The sequence below is a fragment of the Nomascus leucogenys genome, chromosome 8 (genome assembly GCF_006542625.1).
Source record: "Nomascus leucogenys isolate Asia chromosome 8, Asia_NLE_v1, whole genome shotgun sequence".
In the NCBI taxonomy this organism is placed as follows: Eukaryota; Metazoa; Chordata; class Mammalia; order Primates; family Hylobatidae; genus Nomascus; species Nomascus leucogenys.
Genome location: NC_044388.1, coordinates 111,139,752 through 111,159,890, shown reverse-complemented (window position 1 = coordinate 111,159,890; position 20,139 = coordinate 111,139,752). Strand labels below are relative to the sequence as shown.

General features: G+C 57.1%; 1 protein-coding gene across 3 annotated transcripts in view; it reads right to left on the bottom strand.

Annotated features, from left to right (window-relative positions):
* The window catches only part of OLFM1 (olfactomedin 1), a 46,501-nt gene extending 33,052 nt beyond the window's left edge, over positions 1–13,449 (bottom strand). For 2 of the 3 annotated variants that reach the window (XM_003279628.3, XM_003279629.3), the window contains exon 1: positions 12,896–13,449. In XM_003279628.3, the coding sequence (XP_003279676.1) occupies positions 12,896–12,991 (96 nt within the window). In that variant the 5' untranslated portion in view covers positions 12,992–13,449. Of the gene's footprint in view, positions 1–637; positions 1,143–12,895 lie in introns of those variants that run through there. The other variant, XM_030818147.1, reaches the window with a different exon arrangement.
* Positions 13,450–20,139: the final 6,690 nt, after the last annotated feature.

Genomic DNA, 20,139 nt, shown 5'->3' with positions numbered 1-20,139 from the left:
CCCAAGCCCCCTGGCACCGTCCCCGGAGGGGAAGGAACAAACCCTCCTATGGACTGGGGAGGAAAGAGTGCCTTGGGACTTTGGGAATGCAGGCGCGGGCAGGAGCTCCGGAGCCCACCGGCCGGGGCCCCACTCCCAGCCCGGTCGCGCCAGTCTGGCTTTTACAAACTAGGGCGGGCTCAGAGTCCCCGCTGGACCGAGCCCAGACTAGGGTCTAGCGGCGACTCCACCCCTCACTCGCTGAGTGTGACCTTGGACAAGTCCCCAAGTCCCCAGCCTTAGTTTCCTAACCTTTCCAGTGAGGGGCTCATGATTAGTGACCCAGGACTCCAAGCCTCCGAGAACCCACCAAGCTCCCCCGGCCCCGCGGCGAGGGGCCCAGGCGAAGGAAACGCCGCCCCAGGGGCGCGCGGGCGGATACGGAGTGGCCCAGGCTGGGGGAGTGGGGAGCAGGGTCGCCACCGCTGCGCCGGCCCGCGACGCCTGCCCTTGCCCGCCCTGCTCCCCGCCGCCTCCCTGGGCGACCCGGGTCCCGCGCGGCGCCCGCCCAGCCCCGGGCTCCGGACCGAGGAGGGGGGGGAGGAGGAGGAAGAGGAGGAGGAGGGGCCGCGCCAAGGCGGCCGGCGGGCGCACTTACGCCGGTGCTGCGGTCCAGCGTCCCGCCGCCGGCCGCCGAGAGCTTGGTGGTGTTGAGGCCCACCAGCGAGGGCAGCGTCTGGGACATCCAGTTGGTGATCATGGCCATGGTGCTCAGCACGACCCCGATCTTGAGCAGCGGCACCGACATCGCGCCTCGAGCTGCCTCCAGCGCCCGCTCCGAGCTGGCACCGGCTCCCGCGCCCAGGCGGCCTTCAGGCGGCGGGCACCGCGGCGGGCAGGGGCGCCCGGCTGTGTCCCCGCGCCCCCTCGGCCCGCCGCCGCCCGCCCGCCGCCTCCGCCGCCCCGCGCGCCCCGGCCATCGCCGCGCCTTCCCCGGGCGCCAGGGAAGGTGGCCAGGCGGCCTCTGCCCGCCGCGCCCTGCGCCTCGCGCCGCCCGCCCCGCGCCCTGCCTTGCCCGGCTGCGTCCGTCCGGGCTCCTCCGCCGCCACCGGGAAGCGCCGTCCGGCTCTGAGCGCTGCGCGGGCTGCGCGCGGGGGCCGCGGCCGGGAGGCGGGGCTCGGCCGGGCGGGGCCGACGCAATCCGCCCAGGAAATGGGTGGATTTTTCCTCTCGCTCGGCTCCCCGCCGCCCCCTGGCTGCTGGCAGCGAGGTCTGCAAACTCCAGTCCGCCCAGGAGTTGGGATCAGGGTGACATGAGGAGACGGACGCACCACCACCCTCAGATCATAAAATACCCGGCGGCGGCGCGGGGACTCCAGCTGGGGGCACGGCCCGCGGCCCTCCCGTCCCGGGGCTTCTCCCATCCTCACGCCGGGGCACCCCCTCCGATCCCCGCAGAGGGACCGCTTTGGGGCAAAGGTTTTCGGCAGAGAGACGGCGCCGTCCTGCCTACTGGGGCCCTTTTCCGCGGTGATTCGAGGGTCCCAGCCAGCCTGGGCCGTCGCCTGAAACTCAGCAGGCAGAGCCGGCTCCGAAAAGCAGCCAGACTCGTGAGGGCCTCCAGCGCCAGGGGGGCGTCGGGGCATCGGTGCAGAGTTAAAGGCGCCCCTGCGATCCCTGGGCAGCCGCGGTGCCCTAAGGCCTTGCTTGGGAGGAAGGGAGCGAACCGGCACTCCTGGCACCTGCACAGCAGGGCGGGGGCTGGGGTGGTCCGCTGTGGCCCGCGGTGCGCAGGGAGGGCCCTGGGAGGGCGCACACCCGCAGGAGCTGCATAAGGTCTGGGGCTCAGGCCTGGGCCTCAGGAGCTGAAGGGGCCACGCCCGTGAGCGTGGTGTTGGGGAGGTGGGTGTGTGAGGCGGGGACTGGGGTCTGTGGTGTAGGGGTGTGGGTTGGGGGGTGTCCTCACTGGCTCAGAGGTGGGGCTCGAGTGCTGGCGTCCAGGCCCAGAGGCAGGGCAAGTGGCGCACGCTGCCCCTCTCCCGGCCCTCTGCGGCGACCGCCGCAGTACTCACGCGTGTCAGTCCCACCCGAAGCGCAGGCCTGACTGGGTCAAACACGTTAATATAGGGCTTTTGCATTTGCAGAAGGCTTCTAATCGGAGATGAAAGCCGCTTCCTCCGGGGCCTTCCATTAAGCTTTCCCAGCCATGTGGGAAGGAAAGAATCCTCCGGATCACTCACTACACTCTTCTCTGCCTGGGCGAAAATTAATCTCCCTTCCTGGATGGGATTTGAAAGACGGACGCCGGGCCGCAAGGAGCGCGCCTCCCTGGCGCCCGCCTAAGAGGAACAACGCCTTCCTGGGGCTTTTCTCTCTGTGTGCGCAGTCCTCGGCTGTAGAGACTTCAGCTGCAGCCAAGATGATCCTGGCCTGAGTGCTGGGCGTGAGACCCGCTAGTTAAATGAGCCCCTCAGATCTGCTTTTCTGATTAATGCTGTAATGCCGGGCTGGGTCGGAGGCCAGTAAATTCCAACTGTTGGGGAAGGGCGCCATCTCCCAGTGTAAGCTGGGACTGCAGGCCCGGCTCACAGACTGGGCCCAGGCCGAGACACAAGTCCGGTTGGGCTGGCTCCGCCCCCCTCCTCTGGCCATGCATGTTCAACACCGATTCAAGGCCACAAGCCGTGTCTGTCCAGATCACTCACGCCGCTTCCCGCTGCGGAAGGACAAGGACCACTTGTTCTGCGGGAACAACTTCAAATGCAACCCAGTCCAATCCACAAAACTCTCAGGCCATCTCAGAAACCATAGTCATTTATTGAACGAAGTACAAGATTAACCTGCACTTGGACTGCTTGAACCTGCACCTGAGCGGCTCCAACCTGTCCTGTCCAGTTTCTAAAATCTGTGATTCAGTGGGCGTAATGGTTTTGAAAGGGTCGTCAGATAAGGCGCAAGTAAGTGTAATTTGATTTAGAAGGCCGTGGAGCATTCCAGAAGGAAACTATGGATTGTTGAAGAATGAAGGCATTTGGATTAGAGGATCCATGGCGCCAGCCAATACCAAGTGTTCCTGAAGAGGACTTTCAATCCCAATTTCTTCACGACTTATCTTAAAGCAAGGGCTCATTACACCTGCAGCTCTGAACAATCATACGAATACTGATGGGGCAGGTGCTGCGCCCCAGGTGGCACTGGGGCTTTGCCATGCCTGGTACCCAGTCCTTACTGAAGTGCATGGTGTGGTGGCATTGACTCCACTGTATAGATGAGGAGTCTCAGGCATAGAAAGATGATAAGACCTGTCCAAGGTCATATGGTGACAGCCTATTTCCAGGGCTAAGCTCATACACATGGTAGCATCCTCGTCTCGTAAATGTCATGGCCATAGTTAAATCTCATGAGCCCCAGAAGTGGCATGAGTTGCATGGCATGAGCTGCATGGCCACAGAAGCCCTGGCCGTCTGCACAGTTCCACGAGCCACAGAGGCCGCCAGAAGACATTTCATGGGCCCTTGCCTTCCACGCTCATGGGAAGGACAGGAGGCTGCCCACCCCTTTCTGAGTCCCGGCATGAGCCTGCACCACCTTCCCTGTCATGACAGGTTAGACCAGCCAGGTCTCTGTCCTCATGCCAGCCCCTTACAGGCCTTGACCTTGGTGGACTCTGTACAAATTCATCGACACACATAAGAACAAGCACACCCCCTCCGCATCTCCCGGCTTCACAGCTCAGAAGATGCACATGTGAGAGGGTGCTCCTGCCCAGCTTGCTGTAGACCTTGCCAGAGGTGGACACACATGGGCTGTTGGAGAATCACCTCGGGAAGCCCTAGGACAGCCACATGGTGAGCTGGGTGGGCACAGACGACACCGACACCCACGGTCAGACGGCCACCAACACCCACAGTCAGAACAGTGAGGTCCACAGGCCGCAAACCTACTCAGGTCCCAGAGCCACGAGTGGCCGCTTGGAGGGAAGCAGGTCTCTGGGCCACTTCCTGATGCTCTTTGGCAAAGGACGCTCTCAAGGGACAAAGTTTGGACGCCTGGTTGCTGTTTAAAAATACGCATACTGTTCTCAGGCTATTGGCAAATAGCTTGAAGGGAAACAAGGGGAGGGGAGGAAGAAAGGGAGGGAGAAGGGGAGAAGAAAAGAGAGAGACAAAGACAGAGAGACAGAAAGACAAAGAAACAGAGAGGAGACAGGAAGACAAAGAAATGGAGAGAGAGAGACAGAGAGAGAGGAGAGAGAAGAGAGGAGAGACAGAGAGAGGAGAGACAGAGAGAAGAGAGACAGAGAGAGGAGAGATAATAGAGACAGAGAGGAGAGAGAGAGAACAGACAGACGGAGAGAGGACAGACAGAGAGAGAGATGAAAGAGAGAGAGAGGAGAGAGAGAAGAGAGACAGACAGAGAGAGAGAGAGAAAGAGAGTGAGAGAGACACAGAGAGAGGCCCCACATGGAGCCACCTCTACTTTTTCTACGTTGTATGTACCTTTTTCATTTCCTTTCTGTGCTGGAACATTCCTGGAGCAAGGGAAGGACCTGGCCTCAAGCCAGGCAGCATGGGAGGAGCCACAGGTCCCCTGAGCACTCCCTCTCGGCAGCCACAGAAGACCAGCATGGGTCTTCTGAGGCAAGTGTCCCCTGCACTCCCCTCCTCTGAGGCCTCTGGGTTCACACATGGGTGGAGGAGTAACTGCTCCTCACCCCCTTCCCTGGAGAGGATTTCCATCCTGGCCTGGCTCCCTGTGCCTGGCAGCACCTCCCATAAGCCGACAGTCTCCCAAACACCACCTGCATCGGGTGTGGCTGTGTGACCTGCAATTTTGGCCAGGGGAGGGAGAACGGCTAAAGGCCACGACGGAGCAGCTTTCAGAGCCAAATGTCTCAGCCACGCCCTGGCTTTCTGCCTCTGTCATGAGGAAAACAGGTCCAGAGGGGGCCCCTCCCTTGCCCAGGGCCCTCGAATGAGAGGACATGTGAGCCAGAGGTGCCCCCAGGCAGCCTGTGCCCTATGCACACCGTTACCATCATGAGCTGCTGTGCTTGGGGTCTGTGAGGACAGCTGGCCTGAGCTGCTGACCCGGGAGATTCAACTTCCTCCAAGGCATCGTCCTTCTCCCTTTCCCTCAGTGTCAGCTGGTCAAGTCCCCCAGTGACAGTGACGGGGAGCCACTTGCCCTGGGGAGAGCATCCCACAGAGCCATGGCTGTCACTGGGGGACATTTCCTCCATGCAGCAGTCAGCCTCGTGTCCAGCTCTTCAGTCCTAGTTCCTTGTCCATCCAGCAAGCTGACTTGTCCACGGCCCCCGTCCCCCCAGACCCTTCGTGCACCCTCCGCACTCTCCCTGGCAGGTTCCATCCACACCTCTTTCATGGATATCGCCTCAGCCTGGCCACAGCCAGGCCATGGGAAGCCACAGCTCTGTATTCCCTTAGTTGCCAAATGGAAAAGAAGCCAATTCTGGCAGTGGTACTTTGAAGAACAGGGACAAGATAATTCAGCAGACACGTCACCCTCTGGGCTGAATGCACGTTTTTCAGGGACCCCACAAACATAATCATTTCCTACTTCCCAGTTGAAGAAACTCACCGTAACTAATTGGGAAAGGCAGCCCGGCTTCTGTGGAATCAGTCATTGATCCTGACATGAATTCAAAGGTGACATCATGATGAGAAACATCAAAGAGTCAATCCCAGGGTCCAGTGGGAATGTGGAACATGCCCCAGGTGGCACCATTTGCTTACGGCCAAGGATTTGGTGCTGCCAGATTCCAAACAAAGTTCTTTTCATCCAGATGACACCCGGCCTCTGCACAGGAGGCTCCTGGGCATTACTGACGGGGCCTGCCCTGTGGAGCCTGGACTTGGCCTCAGAAACTTTCTTAGCCACCTCTCACCAAGACTGCCGCAGCCTCTGGGGGAATCTCCTGTTTCATCTTCCTTTGTATTGCTGATGGAAAAAAGCACCCCTGGGTCCGTCAACACCCCTCACCTGCTGCCACTCACAGCTGACTCAGTCTGTGCATCTGTGGGACAAGATGCTGAGGCTGAGTGGCCTGGGAACGGAAACCTGTGCGTGCATATTGGGGGCCGGGAAGGAGGCTGGGCAGGGGTTCAAGGACTCAAGTTGACAGCCAAATTGTTGGTAAATGGCTGGCTCCCCCTTTCTGAGTCCCGCTGCGCTGTCTAAAAACCACATCCTACGGTGCATGGAGTAAAGTTATTTACGATACACTGATGTTCTTTCTTTGACTCTCAGGCCCCCGAAGCATCACCAGAAGCAAGTGGGGGAGACTTTCTTTTCAGCACCACTCAGGAGAGCCATTTTGTATGGTAGGGAAATCCCCGCGGCAGGGTTTAAACTCCCCGAGGACAACTTGTATACCTAAAACCACTAGATGGAATGGAACCACTTTAGGGACGGCCCAAAGCAATGCTGTGAACTGCTGATCTGAATGTGGACAAGGGCTGGGGAGCCGGCCTCATTCCCATCTCCCCCTTACACTCTTTCATCTCAACTTTTCATGGCTACACACTCTCCAATCAGATTTTAACTGTCATCGAACCATGCATAAGGAATATACGGGCCAGATCCCTGCTGCCAGGATGTCTTTTTGGGGCGAGCAGGTCGGCTAACACTGCAGCTGCCATCACCAGCTGGAGTCCAGGCAGAGGCGTGAGTTCTGACATGAGCACAGAAGAAGCAGTGACAGGAAACCTTCTCCAGGTGAGCAGCCACACACGAGGACGGGTCAGTACGAACGCGGCGGATTCTCTCCATGGCGGCCCCTCCAGCCGCCTTGTGCAAAGCATGCCAGGTGCAACAAAGGCGGTCACCAGACCTGCAGGCGTGTTGGGCGGTTTAGAGCCTCATTGAGAGGCCACCTTAGCTTAGGACCTGTAGGTCCTATTTCTTGCTTCTTGGTCTCGGACCCCTGACCTCAAGTGATCCACCCGCTTCGGCCTCCTGGAGTGCTGGGATTACAGGCATGAGCCACTGCGCCTGGCCCCTAATTCTTACTTCTTGGATCTCGATTTGTCAGGCACGTGCTGGGACATTTGAGGGGCACAGGGCTGCCTACATAACCCCTAACCTTACACCCCAGAGAACTGAGGCTGCCGAGCAGGCACTCCTAGATGCACCCCCGTCTCCAAGGGGTGGATGGGCCTGCTGGGGTCTTTGAAGCCACAAGCGGATCCCCTCCTTCTTGCCCTGCTTTCTCCTTCAAAAGCCCGTTTTCAAGGTCAGCAGCCGGCCGTGCACGTGTCCACACAGTCGGAAAGGCACAGCTGATGGGCTCTGCGGTGCATTCCACAGAGGTCGGCGACCTGACGGCAGCACCAGCACCTCCCTTACACTGGTGTTCGGTGACACTGCGCTGTTTTTCGACTTTGCATTTTCTTTCTGTCTTAACAAGCACCATAACTTAGGTTTCTCAGGTGTCAGACAGACCTAGAGCTCCATCTGGGGCCACCACTTATGTGCTGGGTGGCTGGGCAGGCTGCTTAACCTCCCCACGCCTGTGTGTCCTCAGCTCAAGAATGGGGACAACTGCCCAGGTTGCTGGGACCGCCACAACACGATAAAGTTTACACTTGTGACATGCGGTATCTGTCCTCGCCACTGGCAGGATTCCTGGGGCTTTAACTCGGGGCAGGCTCCGGTTTCTCATATTATTTATCTTATACAGTATATTATGTATTATCATTATTTATAATATTTATATTATTATTTTAATAATCTAAAAGAACTCAGAGGTGTGCATTTTTACTTCCTGTTCTCTCTTCCCCTCCCTTCGGTCGCCCTGCGGTGCCGGTTGGGACAGCGCTGAGGTTTCCGAGCGTGCAGGGCGTCCAGGACGCATCTTTCAGAGCTGGAAGTTGGCTGCTCGCCCCGTCAGCCCGGCTCGTGGTTGCCATGTATCTAATTCAGTTTAGCTAGTAATTAGTTTTGTATTACTTTACACGGTGATGTTAATACTGATTACAGGGCCTGATAACTTTAGTAATAAATGCAACCCAAGGCCGGAAATTACCTTTCTTCTGACTGGGGAAGGTTGAAGTCAGTGGAATGAGAAGCAAATTGCTTTAGGAGACTGAGCAGCTGCCTGACGGGCAGGATTGACAGCTCAGCGCCCCTGGTGTCAGGAGCCTCTCTACCAGGGGAGGCAGCCTGGGAACGGGAAAGGGGAAGGTGCCCCTGTCCCTCTGTGTGTCCAGAGGCGTTGCCAGCCCGAGAGGCCACGGCCAACTTTGGCGCAAATACTGAAAGAATTCCCCATATTCTGAAATAATGGGTTTAGGAAAAGACCCCAATTTCACCTGAACTCTTCCCTCTACTCCTGCACTCCATCCCCTTCTACAAACACCGTATCCTCCCAGCATGTCCCAAACAGAGGGGGGCAGAGAAGCTGGAGGGGAAGAGGGCCTGGCAGGGGGAAAAGAGGGCCTGGCAGGGGGACAAGACAGGTCATCCAGACCACCTGGCCCAAGCTTAGGTTGCAGCAGGTAAAAGCGTTTAGCTGTTTCTACTTGTTGGATTTGCTCAGGGGAGTGAAGTGAGGTCTTCAGCTCTAGAATGAGCTAAATGGGGGGATGAGGAACAGATTCAGAGGGATGGGCCTCAGTGGGGTTCTGAAAGGCTAAGTCAGCATCGCCTCCCTGGTCTTCTCGTCTGCCCTGTTCACACCAACCCACAACTCCCCAAGTGCAGTCCAGGGTCCGCCCACTTCTCAGTGCAGGCACCTAGGCCCGCAAATAGCTGGCCCAACTCCGAGACCCAGCAAACAGTAGTCACTCAATAAAGCCTGAAGGCAAACACTCACAGTGACAGTTGCCACTCAAGCCTGTTCTGTGTTCACTGACAGCTTGAACCCCACCAGGGGCATCCAGGGGCGTCGTGTTGTAGGAAAGGCCAGGTTCGGCCTGGGGATACATGATTAATGAGGAGAGCTCTGCTTCCATCTTCAAACATTTCAAATACCCTCAACTCACGTGGATTGAGCACTGGATGCTAGAGTCAGGGTTTCCAGGCCCTTCTTCCTGCTACAGCCTCTGTCTACAGCCATTTGTGTCTTCTTCTTCTTCTTCTTCTTCTTTTTTTTTTGAGACAGAATCTCGCTGTGTCGCCCAGGCTGGAGTGCAGTGGTGCAATCTCGGCTCACTGCAACCTCTGCCTCCTGGGTTCAAGCGATTCTCCTCCCTCAGTCTCCTGAGTAGCTGGGATTATAGGCGTCTGCCACCATGCCCCGCTAATTTTTTGTATTTTTAGTAGAGATGGGGTTTCATCATGTTGGCCAGTTTTGAACTCCTGACCTCAGGTGATCAAACTGCTGGCCTTAAAGGCGTGAGCCACCGTACCCGGCCTCTGTCCTCTTCTTCTTTCCCCTGGGCTCACTAGTGGACCCAGGTGCAACCTTGGACCCAGATCAAATATCCTCCTTTTCCAGAGCTTCCTCCAGTTTCCAAAACAGAACTCACTCCCCAACTCCCACCCAGAGCACTTGGCGCAGACACTTCTTGTGCCACTGAAACACGTGATTATGGCAGAGCCTGGGGTCTTCCCTCAAAGCATGCCTGCCCCAGATGCCAAGTGGCAAGGGTTTGGACTCACTCAACATTGTAAGCCCAGAATTGACTGAGTTAAATCCAACCAGCTGGTATCCAGGAAACGCTTGACTAAGGAGAGGACGAGTGAGCCAATGAAAGAATGTGGTTGGAGGTCTGTAGCAGGAAGGGATCTTACTCAAGAATCATCTTGTTTAATCCTCCTTGTGAAACAAGGAAGGTCAGGCTCAGAGGGGTTAAAGGGCCTTTCTCAAAGTCACACAGCCAGTGTCTGGTGGGATCGGGGTGAGAATGAAGCCATCTGGGTTCAAGATTGTTGCTACAAAGCTTCCCAGCCCCTTTTACCCTATCACCTACAAAACACATGCTTCACTCTGAAGGGAAGCCTGGGGGGTGTGGTGGTGGGCCTGGAGCCCAGGGAGGCCCTGCCCTGCCCCACCTTCCCCAAGGCCCAGAGATCAACGCCTCAGTACCCTGCCCGGGAAACTCAGTACGATGCCACTTTACCCTGCTTCTCTAAGAGCCTGAAATACCAGCCTTTTATTGAAAATCACAGAGCAAGACCATGTAAAATGTCTTTCTGTCTGAGGACAAAGTTAACCTGGCCCCACAACCTCGCGTGTCGTAGGCCATCCATCAACGGTTGGCGTTTGATTGAGTGTCTCATCGTAAGCAAGCTGTCGGGAGAGCAGATGGCCCGGCCATGTGCTCCACTCCCCCTGCCTGTCCGCCTGAATCCTCCAGGCAGCATTTCTTAAGTGCAGGTAGGATCCAGGCATTTCTGACATCTTCTTATGTCGACGTATGCTCATTTAGAAACACAGTGGCCCTAGAATCGCATGTCCATTCCTTGGGCGGAGCTAAAAGCAAGGATGTGGCTGTTGGGAGCAATTTACCTACAGTGGAAGTGGGAGGCAGACACCAGGCAGCTCCAGCACCCTTTCCTGAAGCCCAGACACGTTTCTTCACTCACTCACAAATATGAGCAGCATTGCTCAAGGAACCCGCAACGCATAACTTTGGAATCAAGAAAGTAAGATGCTTGGGGGTGGATGTCCCCCAGTAGCTCTTGGAATCAGAGCAGGTTGGTCCTGCACCCACACCCACTCCCGACCCCAGACACCACCTTCGAGGTCAAAGATGAAAGTCACCTGGCATAACCCCAGTGGGGCCCACCCAGGTGGGGACCAGGATAGCTAGGCTCTCGGGTGCTGGTGCTGAGCCAGCCACTCTCTGCCCCCTTCAGAGACTCGACAATGTTGAAGTGATTTCACCTGCTGAGGCTTTTCTCCAAAATCCCAGCATAGCAGGATAACTGGCCTCCAATGCAAGATTCTGAAAGCACAGTTATCAGAAGCCAGCCCAGGGAAGGTGGAGCTGTACCGTGAGGGTGGGAGGTGCCTCCTGGCTGAGTTGAGGGACACATTCCCCTGAGAGAGCCTGTGGCTCAGCTTCAGAGAGAGGAACCTGCCAGGCCAGCAAAGAAAACAACAGCATTTCCTTTCCTGACCCGCGGAGGCTGTGGGCTGGAGGAGCTGACCAGGGTCCTGAAGGTGGCTGGCTGGGCCCTGACTCCAAGGTGTGAGGATGCAGGGGTGTGACCAGGGGCTGGCTGGGGTTCGGATGTCCAGCACCCTTCGTGTGGATGGACAAATACTTTCACCAATGAGACAAAGCTTCTAATTGAAGTTGAACCAAAAGTTTCTCCCCAGAACAGGGAATCTTTAAAAAGACACAAAGAGGAGAACTTAAGGAGGAAAAGCATCTTTCGGCCTGGGCATGGAGGCTTAAGGGTGTCATTAAGGCTCGGAGGGCCCTTGGGTGCGGCCATGTCCAGGACCACCCAGAACCAGCCATCTCTTTGCCAAGGTGTCTCAATAAGACACAGGCATAGCTCTTTGTAGGGCAGCTTGCCACTAATCAGGACCTGGTCGGCTCTTCTCTGCAGGTATCTGCTCCCCTGTTTGTGTGCGTGTGTGTGTGTGTGCACATGAATGAATGCATCTGTCCAGCAACAGTGCACAACCACCACCCCTCCACCAGGCCTTCCTGGGGCCAAGAAAACTTCTCTCCTTGAGGCCATGCAGAACCTCTCCAGGGGGGACTGGCTGATCGTCTGGGCAGCACCAGGAGAAGGGCTCTGAGGGTAAGCGGGACAACGTAACCCCATTGCTGGATTGGGATTTGGACTGCACGTCCTGGGCAGAGCCAGGGAGCCAGCGAGGGCTTCCAGGCAAAACAAGGGAAGCTCGTTCAGTGTCTTCTCTCCTGTGGTCTTCCTCTTGCTCTCTGGCCCTCCCATCTTCTCTGCTTTGTTTTCTCTTTTATTCTGAGGGAGATGGAGGAAGGGAGGAAGGAAAGGAGGGTCAGGGGCAGCTGGGGCTTGGGGCCAAGGTACTGGCTGCCCATCACTTCCTGGACTTGCAACTCCAAAGGGCCAGAGTCTTCCAGTTCAGAACATGGCACAGTGGCATCATTGAAAGGGCATTTTAATGTCACTCCCAAGCAGCCCAGCTCCCGAGGCTGGCAGGCTCTTCCGAGAACCATAGTGCCAAAGCAACCCTCCCAGTTCGGCGCTCACAGACAGCCCTTCTCCTCCCCCAAGACCTGCCAGCTCCAAGATGCATCTTTAAAATGGAGAATACCAAGCAGAGACCTTTCTCTATTGATACATTGTTCAGGGGACGACGAGCCCGTTTGAAATGCCCACGATCCCCACACTGGCACACCACAGGGCTCCTCACTCACCTCCTGCCGGGCATGTGGCCACAGCCCCCCAAGCCCTGCACATTAAGCCAACAATGCACACAGCTGGCCGGCACGCTGGCTGCCCTTCCAGGTCTCAGCGGCACAATCCCCACCGCCTGTTTCTGGAGCCCCCAAGGGCAGCGTTATGCCCAAAGGGAGGATGAGCCACTCAGGGGTTTGTGTTGGGGTTAGGACTAAGGTCCCACCACCTCTGAAAATGCCTGGGGTCTTGGCTATCCGGCTCTCACTCTTCCCCCTCCAGATGACAATAGCAGCCAAAGACCCCCTCGTGCTGCCCTTTGAACTTCTCAGCAGGGAGTCGGGGGCAGCGGAGTCCTAGGAAAAAGGGGGCAGCTGTCAGCTCTGCTGAGCCGGGGCTGGAGGAGCACCGTCTCCGGTCAGCCTGCACCCCTCCCTCCCACCCAGGTCCAGCCCAGCGCCCCGGCCCCCTCCCCAACCCCGGCACTTCGGGCGCCCAGGCCGGGGGCGCGGGGCGGCGCGGAGCCGGAACCGTTCCCGGACTTTGTGGGGCTCCCGGGGGGCCGGGCCGGGCGCCTGGCAGGGAGGAAAATGGCGTTGGATGCACGTACTTGAGTGAGTTCAGTGCCCATCAGGATGAGGAAGAGGAGGCTGAGGAGCTTCCGGGCCGGGTGCATGTCTCGCTGCCACCTCCAACGACCTGGCATGCAGGGCCCTGGGTGCTGGCCGGCCGGTGGCTGCGTGGACGCGGACGCGCTCCGGCTCTGGCCCCGGCTCCGCTGGCTCCGGCGGCGGCGCCTGGCTCGTGTCCCCACGCCTGGATTCAGCACCCGGAGCGGGCGGCGCGCGGGCTCTGCTGCGCGAAGTCTCCGCTCTGCATATTTATCGCGTCCCGGTTCCGGCGCGTCTGCCTCCGGGCAGGGCTGGGCAGGGCTGGGCTGGGCGGCAGCTGCGCCCTCCTCTCTCCTCGCCTCCTAATGGCTCCCCCGCGCGCCTGGCATTGGCGGAGAGAGGCGCGCCCTGCGGAGCCCGAACGCGCGCTGGGCTGCGGTGGGTGCCAAAAGTTTGCTGGGAAGGTGCGGGGGCGGGGGTGGCGCAGAGGGACCCGCGCGCCTCGCTCTCTCCCGGGGAGGAGGGCGGCGGCCGGCGGGGAAGCAGGCTGGGACAGGATGTGACATCAAAAAGGCGGGGGAAATTGAACTGGGACAGAGAACTCCATCCTGGGCGGCCTGAGCCCTCACGGGCTCCGGGTCCCGGGATGGGGACAGAGGGGTTGCCCGCCCCGGGGACCTGGGCCCCTGGACAGGGAGTGGGCCGAAGATTGGGGAGGAGGAATGACAGCTGGGGGTGGGAGGGATGGGATGTTAAGTCTTGATGTCTACGGAGTGACAGGAGATAAAAGCTGAATGGGTCCTTAAAAGTCACCCTTCAATGAGGTAAACAGGCTGGGTCAGGAAGGATGTTTCCAGGAAGAGGGGTCAGGGAGGAAGCCAGGGTTAGAACCCTGGCCACCTGGCACGCAGCCCTGATGGGTGGGGAGGTCAGCAAAGGGGTGGAAGCAGGAACATGGGGCCCGCGCAGCACATCGGGCCTCAACCCAAGTTTCTCCTTCAGCCTTCACATTGATGCTCCAGGTGGCTGCTAATCAATGTCTGGGCTCTGGGAGACATGTGGCATGGCCATAGAGCTGGAACGCGACCCCCGTCTTTGGGGTTTTGTTCCTGTGGGCTGGGGAGGAAGGCTGCATCGATTTCCTTGAGCGGACTGAGACCTCAGACCCAATTTTAGCAAGGATCGTTTTTATTTTTAAAGTTACACACCAGGTGACCCAGCCATTCCACTTCTGAGTTCACACCCAAGGGAAGAGAAAGCAGGGACTGGAGTGGATATGTGCATGCCTACGTTCATGGCAGCATTATTCATAACAGCCAAAAAGTGGGAACAGACAGGACGTGGTGGCTCACGTTTGTAATCCCAGCACTTTGGGAGACCGAGGCGGGCGGATCACCTGAGGTCAGTAGTTTGAGACCAGCCAGGCCAACATGGTGAAACCCAGTATCTACTAAAAATACGAAAATTAGCTAGGTGTGGTGATGGGCACCTGTAGTCCCACCTAGTCAGGAGGCTGAGGCAGGAGAATCGCTTGAACCCAGGAGGCGGAGGTTGCAGTGAGCCGAGATCACGCCATTGCACTCCAGCCTGGGGGACAGAACGAGACTCTGTCTTGATAAAACAAACAAGCAAACAAACAAAAAAGTGGGAACAACCCCCATGTCCATCAATAGATGCATCAACAGACAAATGCGCTCTATCCATCCAATGAACTGTTACCAGCCATGAAGAGAAGGGAAATTCCAACACATGCTACGACACAGATGAAGCTTGAAGACGTTATCCTCAGCGAAATAAGCCGGTCACTGACGGACAAGTACCGCAGGATTCTGCTTTTATGAGGTCCCTAGAGTAGTCAAATTCACAGAGACGGGAAGCAGATTAGTGGTTACCAGGGGCTAAGGGGAAGAAGGTTGGGACATGATTAGTTAATGGGTACAAGTTTAGGCCTGGAATGATGACAAAGTTTTGGAAGTTGACAGTGGTGATGGTTGCACAATATGGTGAATGTCATCAGTGCCACTAACTTGTGCACTTAACAGTTAAAATGGTAAATTTTATGTTACGCATATGTAACCACAGTTTTAAAAATATAGTAATATAATATACCAAAAACCATTGAATTGTACACCTTAAATGAGTGAATTGTACGGTATGTAAACTACATCTTTTTTTATTATTATTATTTTTTTTTTGAAATGGAGTCTCGCTCTGTCGCCCAGGCTGGAGTGCAGTGGCGCGATCTCGGCTCACTGCAAGCTCCGCCTCCCCAGTTCACGCCATTCTCCAGCCTCAGCCTCCCGAGTAGCTGGGACTGCAGGAGCCCGCCACCAAGCCCGGCTAATTTGTTGTATTTTTAGTAGAGACAGGGTTTCACCATGTTAGTCAGGATGGTCTCGATCTCCTGACCTCGTGATCTGCCCGCCTCAACCTCCCAAAGTGTTAGGATTACAGGTGTGAGCCACCGTGCCTGGCCTGTAAACTATATCTTAATAAAGCTGTTTTTTTTTTAAATACAGACTTATTATTGTATTTCTTTAAAAAGACAAAATACAAAGAAGAATGTAAAAGTAACGAAAGCCCCCTACCCAGAATAGCCAGTGCTGACCATGGGGCTGCCCTGCAGGCATTCCTCTGTGCACATGGTCAGGAAATGCAAAGTGTGCAAACGTAAGAGGGTGGCCTCTAAGACCAAGTGCCCTGGGTTCCAAGCCAGAGCCCCCCTCTTGGGAGCTGTTGGGGACCTGGGCCAGTCACCCTCTCTGGGCCGCATTTATCTCCCTGGGGGTGGATTGATGATGGCAGCCTCACCTCAGTGCCCAGCTGAGTGGCGTCAGGGAGCCACAGCCGTGCCAAATACCTAGAACCGTGCCTGGCACATGGCAATGGCTAGAAAGAAATAGGAAGGATGGGCAAATGCTGGTGTAAAAGATGACATCATCCTTCTTAGGCTTTGCAGCCTAGAAATATTAGATCAAACTGCAATGTAAAGAAGGAAGGGGAACAAAGTCAAGCTGAAGATGCTGCTGACTTCAAGCGCGTTTTTCTTCACCACATGAGGCATTGTTTCCTGGAAGAACCTTCTAAGGTTGAGAAGGAAAAGTCTGTGAAGACCATTAACTGTCTGGAATTAGACATTCTCTATCCCGTGGTCCTGTTTTTGACAATAACGCCCACTTCCTCTTTTGAAAGGCTGGGTAATATTCAGCTCCTCTTTCTCTGGCCACCCTGTCCCTCCTCTCAATCTGTACTGCTTGTATTATTTGTATCTTGTCCGTACTTTTAATATTTATATTTGCTCCTGCAACCCAAGCTCCTAGCTATTTGGCTTTAGTTCCGGATTTGGGGGGATCTGGCGTCCACTCGGGCCCCTCGAGGAGGTTGCTCTGAGTTCTTCATTGCGTCCACCCCTTTGGGGTTGGCTGAAGTTCAGGTGCAAGGGAGACCACAGCCCGTGACACTAACACACCTCACTGCTGACAGATTTAGATGCTTGTCCTTTTCCTCATCCCATGGTGTTCCTGTCTGCAAAATCAGGAAGCTCCCTAGAGCAGAGGCTCCATGTAGAGGTGGGCATGGGTCCTGGGTCCCAAAGCTCCAGTCGGTCTGGGGCAGCCGCCCACCTCCTCCACCCCAGCTCTGAGATCCTGAGCTGCCTTGGGATGAGGCCAAGTGGGTACCCAGCATCAGCCCCGCCTCACTCTTTGGTGGGTACCGTGGGTCCTGGGACAGCCCCATCTGCCCCTCTCCTGCTGCCTTCCCGATGGAGCTTGGGCAGCAGGCATCCGGGAAGCAGCTGCTTTCCCGCTGAGCTGCCTCAGGACACCAGCAAATCGATCTGCTTTGTGCTCCTCTAAGACAAGCCTCCTTCTACTGCTGAGCCCCATTAGAATGTGACAGAGCGTTGCCAAGGCAACGGCACTAACTCTCCCCTCCTCTCTGCGAATTTCCTAGCAAATGGGACCCAAAACCCACGCGATCGGCTGCCTGTGCCCTGAGCCTTCAGGCTGCCGGCTTCACCCTCTCCAAATCCATCTGAGCCGAGTGAGCACCCAGATGGGCCCCTGGGGACACCGGCCTGGGGCGGGGGTGAACAGGCCCACAGAGGACCCAGGCTGCCCCTCCTTATCAGCTCCCTGGACTTGTGCACAGCAACCAGCTGCTTCTGTTTGGAAGCCGTCAAGCAAGGAAAGGGTGGCCAGCTCTGCTTCTGGGACCACCTGGGTGGTTTGGAGTTCTCAGCCCGACTGTGTGTTGTGCACGTGCTGAGCTTATGTCATTCTCTCACTAAATCCTTGCAGCCTAGGAGCACATTTGACGTTCCTGGGAGTCAGTCATGCACTTGCAGATGTTCAGCCGGGGCAGGCAGCACCAAACCCTGCTCCGTGGTCTCCCCCTCGTCACTTCCCTGCTTGTCCAGCTGGGATTCCCCCAGAATTCACTCCTGTGCTCTCAGTTCCCTCGAGTTGCCCATCCTCCCATCTTCCTGGCAACACCCGACTCCCTGTCCACCCCTCCCTGCTCCCTGACAGCTGAGCAGGGCCAGGGAAATCACACCGCCTTGTGGACTGGTCCCTGTTTGAATTCGTGACCTCCCAGCCCAAGGGAGTCCTGAAATCCTGCCTCTGCCTCCCCCTGCCCACAGCCCCAACACCCTTGGAGGGGCTCTAACTCTTTCTCCCCTGCCCCTCAGCCCTCCTCCTCACATCTCTCCCCTGCCCCTCGGCCCTCCTCCTCACACCTCTCCCCTGCCCCTTAACCCTCCTCCTCACACCTGTCCCCTGGCAGATGACATGATTCTCACTGCACTAAGGAATGCCCAGCCCAACTCTCGGCTCCCATCACAAGATCCACCACCCAGACCCCTGCCTGGCCCTGCCTTGCTCCTTGCAGGAGGTGAATCATCTCTGTTCCCACGCAGGACCACCATCCCGTGGGCCCAGGAGCTTGCCCTTCCCTGCTCTGTCTCCCCACACCTGTCCTCTCTTCGAAAACATGTTGCCATTTTTGCCCATCTTCACCAAAGAAATGTCTTTCCTTTCATCCCCTGCAGCCATGCCCCACCTCTCTGTCCTCCTTTGCAGAGATGAATGTCCACATCCCATCTCTCCAGGCTGCTCCTCCACACAGCTCCGGGCAAGCTCACCAGCAACTTCCTCATCATTAAACGCAACGGTGGCAATGCCAGCCTTCATCTGACTGGAGGGAACCAGCGGGCACCCGGCACAGGCTCTCCTCCATCTGCCCTGGGAGCCTCGCTTCCTCTGGATGGTGCATGCCCCTGCCTTGCATGCCCTCGTCCCTGCCTGGCTGCTCCTCCCCAGGCCCTGTGCTGGGCCTCACCACCTTCCCACTTTCTTTTTTCTTTTCTTTTTTTTTTTTTTTAGGTGGAGTCTCAGTCTGTCTCCAGGCTGGAGTGCAGTGGCGCAATCTTGGCTCACTGCAACCTCCGCCTCCCGGGTTCAAATGATTCTCCTGCCTCAGCCTCCCGAGTAGCTGGGACTACAGACGCGTGCACCACACCCAGCTAATTTTTGTATTTTTAGTAGAGATGGGGTTTCACCATGTTGGCCAGGCTGGCACCTTCCCACCTTCTAAAGGTTGGGTGTTGCAGGGCTCCATCCTCTGTGGCCCCCCGCCAGGTGCCTCCTCCAGCGCAGGACAGGAACTCCCATTGCTGGGATCCCCTCACCTGCATCTCAGCATAGCCTCTTCTCTGAATTCCCAGATCGTACTGCACCAACTGAGAGTGCCCCTTGGTATCTAATGTGCTTGTGCGCCTGGCAAGTCTGCAGCACAGCTCTATGTAGCCTACCCCAGATCCAGCCAGCTCCTGCCCCAACTTCCCAGTCCAGGGAACAGCAGTTCCGCCCTTCCTGTTGCCCAGGCCCAAATTCCAGGAGCTATGCCGGACAACCTGCTTTCTTTTAAATCTCACATCCAACTCACCCACAAGTCTTTCGGGCCAACCTCCTGAATTATCCAGCACGGCCCCACACAGTCATCAACCACTCAACTGCATCCTCCGGTCTCCCTGCCGCCTCCCTAACCCAGAGGCCAGGGTGGATTTACAGAAGCTTCCCCAAGGTCCTGACCCCGCAGAGGCTTCCCACAGGGCTGAGAGCCCTCCGTTCTCTGTCATGAGGTCCCCACCACCTCTTGTATCCCACCCCTTTTCTCTCCCCTCCCTCAGTCCTGTTCTGCTGCACTGCCCTGCCCTAAGGCTGCTTGGGGACAAGGCTGCTTGGGGACATGCCTGCTTTCCTGCCAGGAGCCTGTTGTCCCTGATGCCATGTGAATACCGCCCCGGCTTCATTCAGGCCCTGGCCTCTGCTTTGTTTTCTTAGCTTTTCTGACTGTATGATGGAGTAAGGCTCTCTCTCCCTCATTAGAGCTCCCTGAAGGCAAACAGAGCCCTAGTGAGGGAGAGAGAGCGTTATTACATCAGACAGGGCTGATGATAAGAAGATACCCCAACCTGAGAAGCTTAAGGCGGTGGAGATTCATTCTCTCCAAGTTCTGGAGGCGAGAAGTCCAAGACGAAGGTGTTGGCAGGGCTGTCCTTCCTCCACAGGCTCGAGGAGGGGATCCTTCCTGCCTCCTGCAGCTTCTGGAGGCTCCGGGTGTTCCTTGGCCTGTGGTTGCTCCAGTCTTCCCGGCCAGCACCTTCAAGCTGTCTCTGCTGTATCTCCACGTCCCCTGCTCCTCCGCATGTGTCTCCCCCAACCCTGCATGTGTCTCTCCCCTCTGCATGTGTCCCTACCGCCTATGCCTCCCCCCTGCATGCGTCTCCCCCACTGCATGTGTCTCCCCCTGCATGTGTCTCCCCCAAGCATGTATGTCCCCCACTGCGTGTGTCTCTCCCCACTGCATGTGTGTCCCCAGCACATGTGTCCCCCCCATTGCATGTGTCTCCCCTCCTGCATGTGTCTCCCTTCCTGCATGTGTCTTCCCCCCAAGCTTGTGTCTCCCCCCCACGTGTCTCCCCTCCACATGTGCCTCCCTTCCTGCATGTGTCCCCCTCACTGCATGTGTCTCCCCTCCTGCATGTGTCCCCCTCACTGCATGTGTCTCCCCTCCTGCATGTGTCCCCCTCACTGCATGTGTCTCCCCTCTGCATGTGGCTCTACCCAACATGTCTTCCCCCCGGCATGTGTCTCCCCCTTGCTTGTGTCTTCCCCCTACATGTGTCTCCCCCCACCGCATGTGTCTCCCCCCTGCGTGTGTCTCCCCACCGACCACT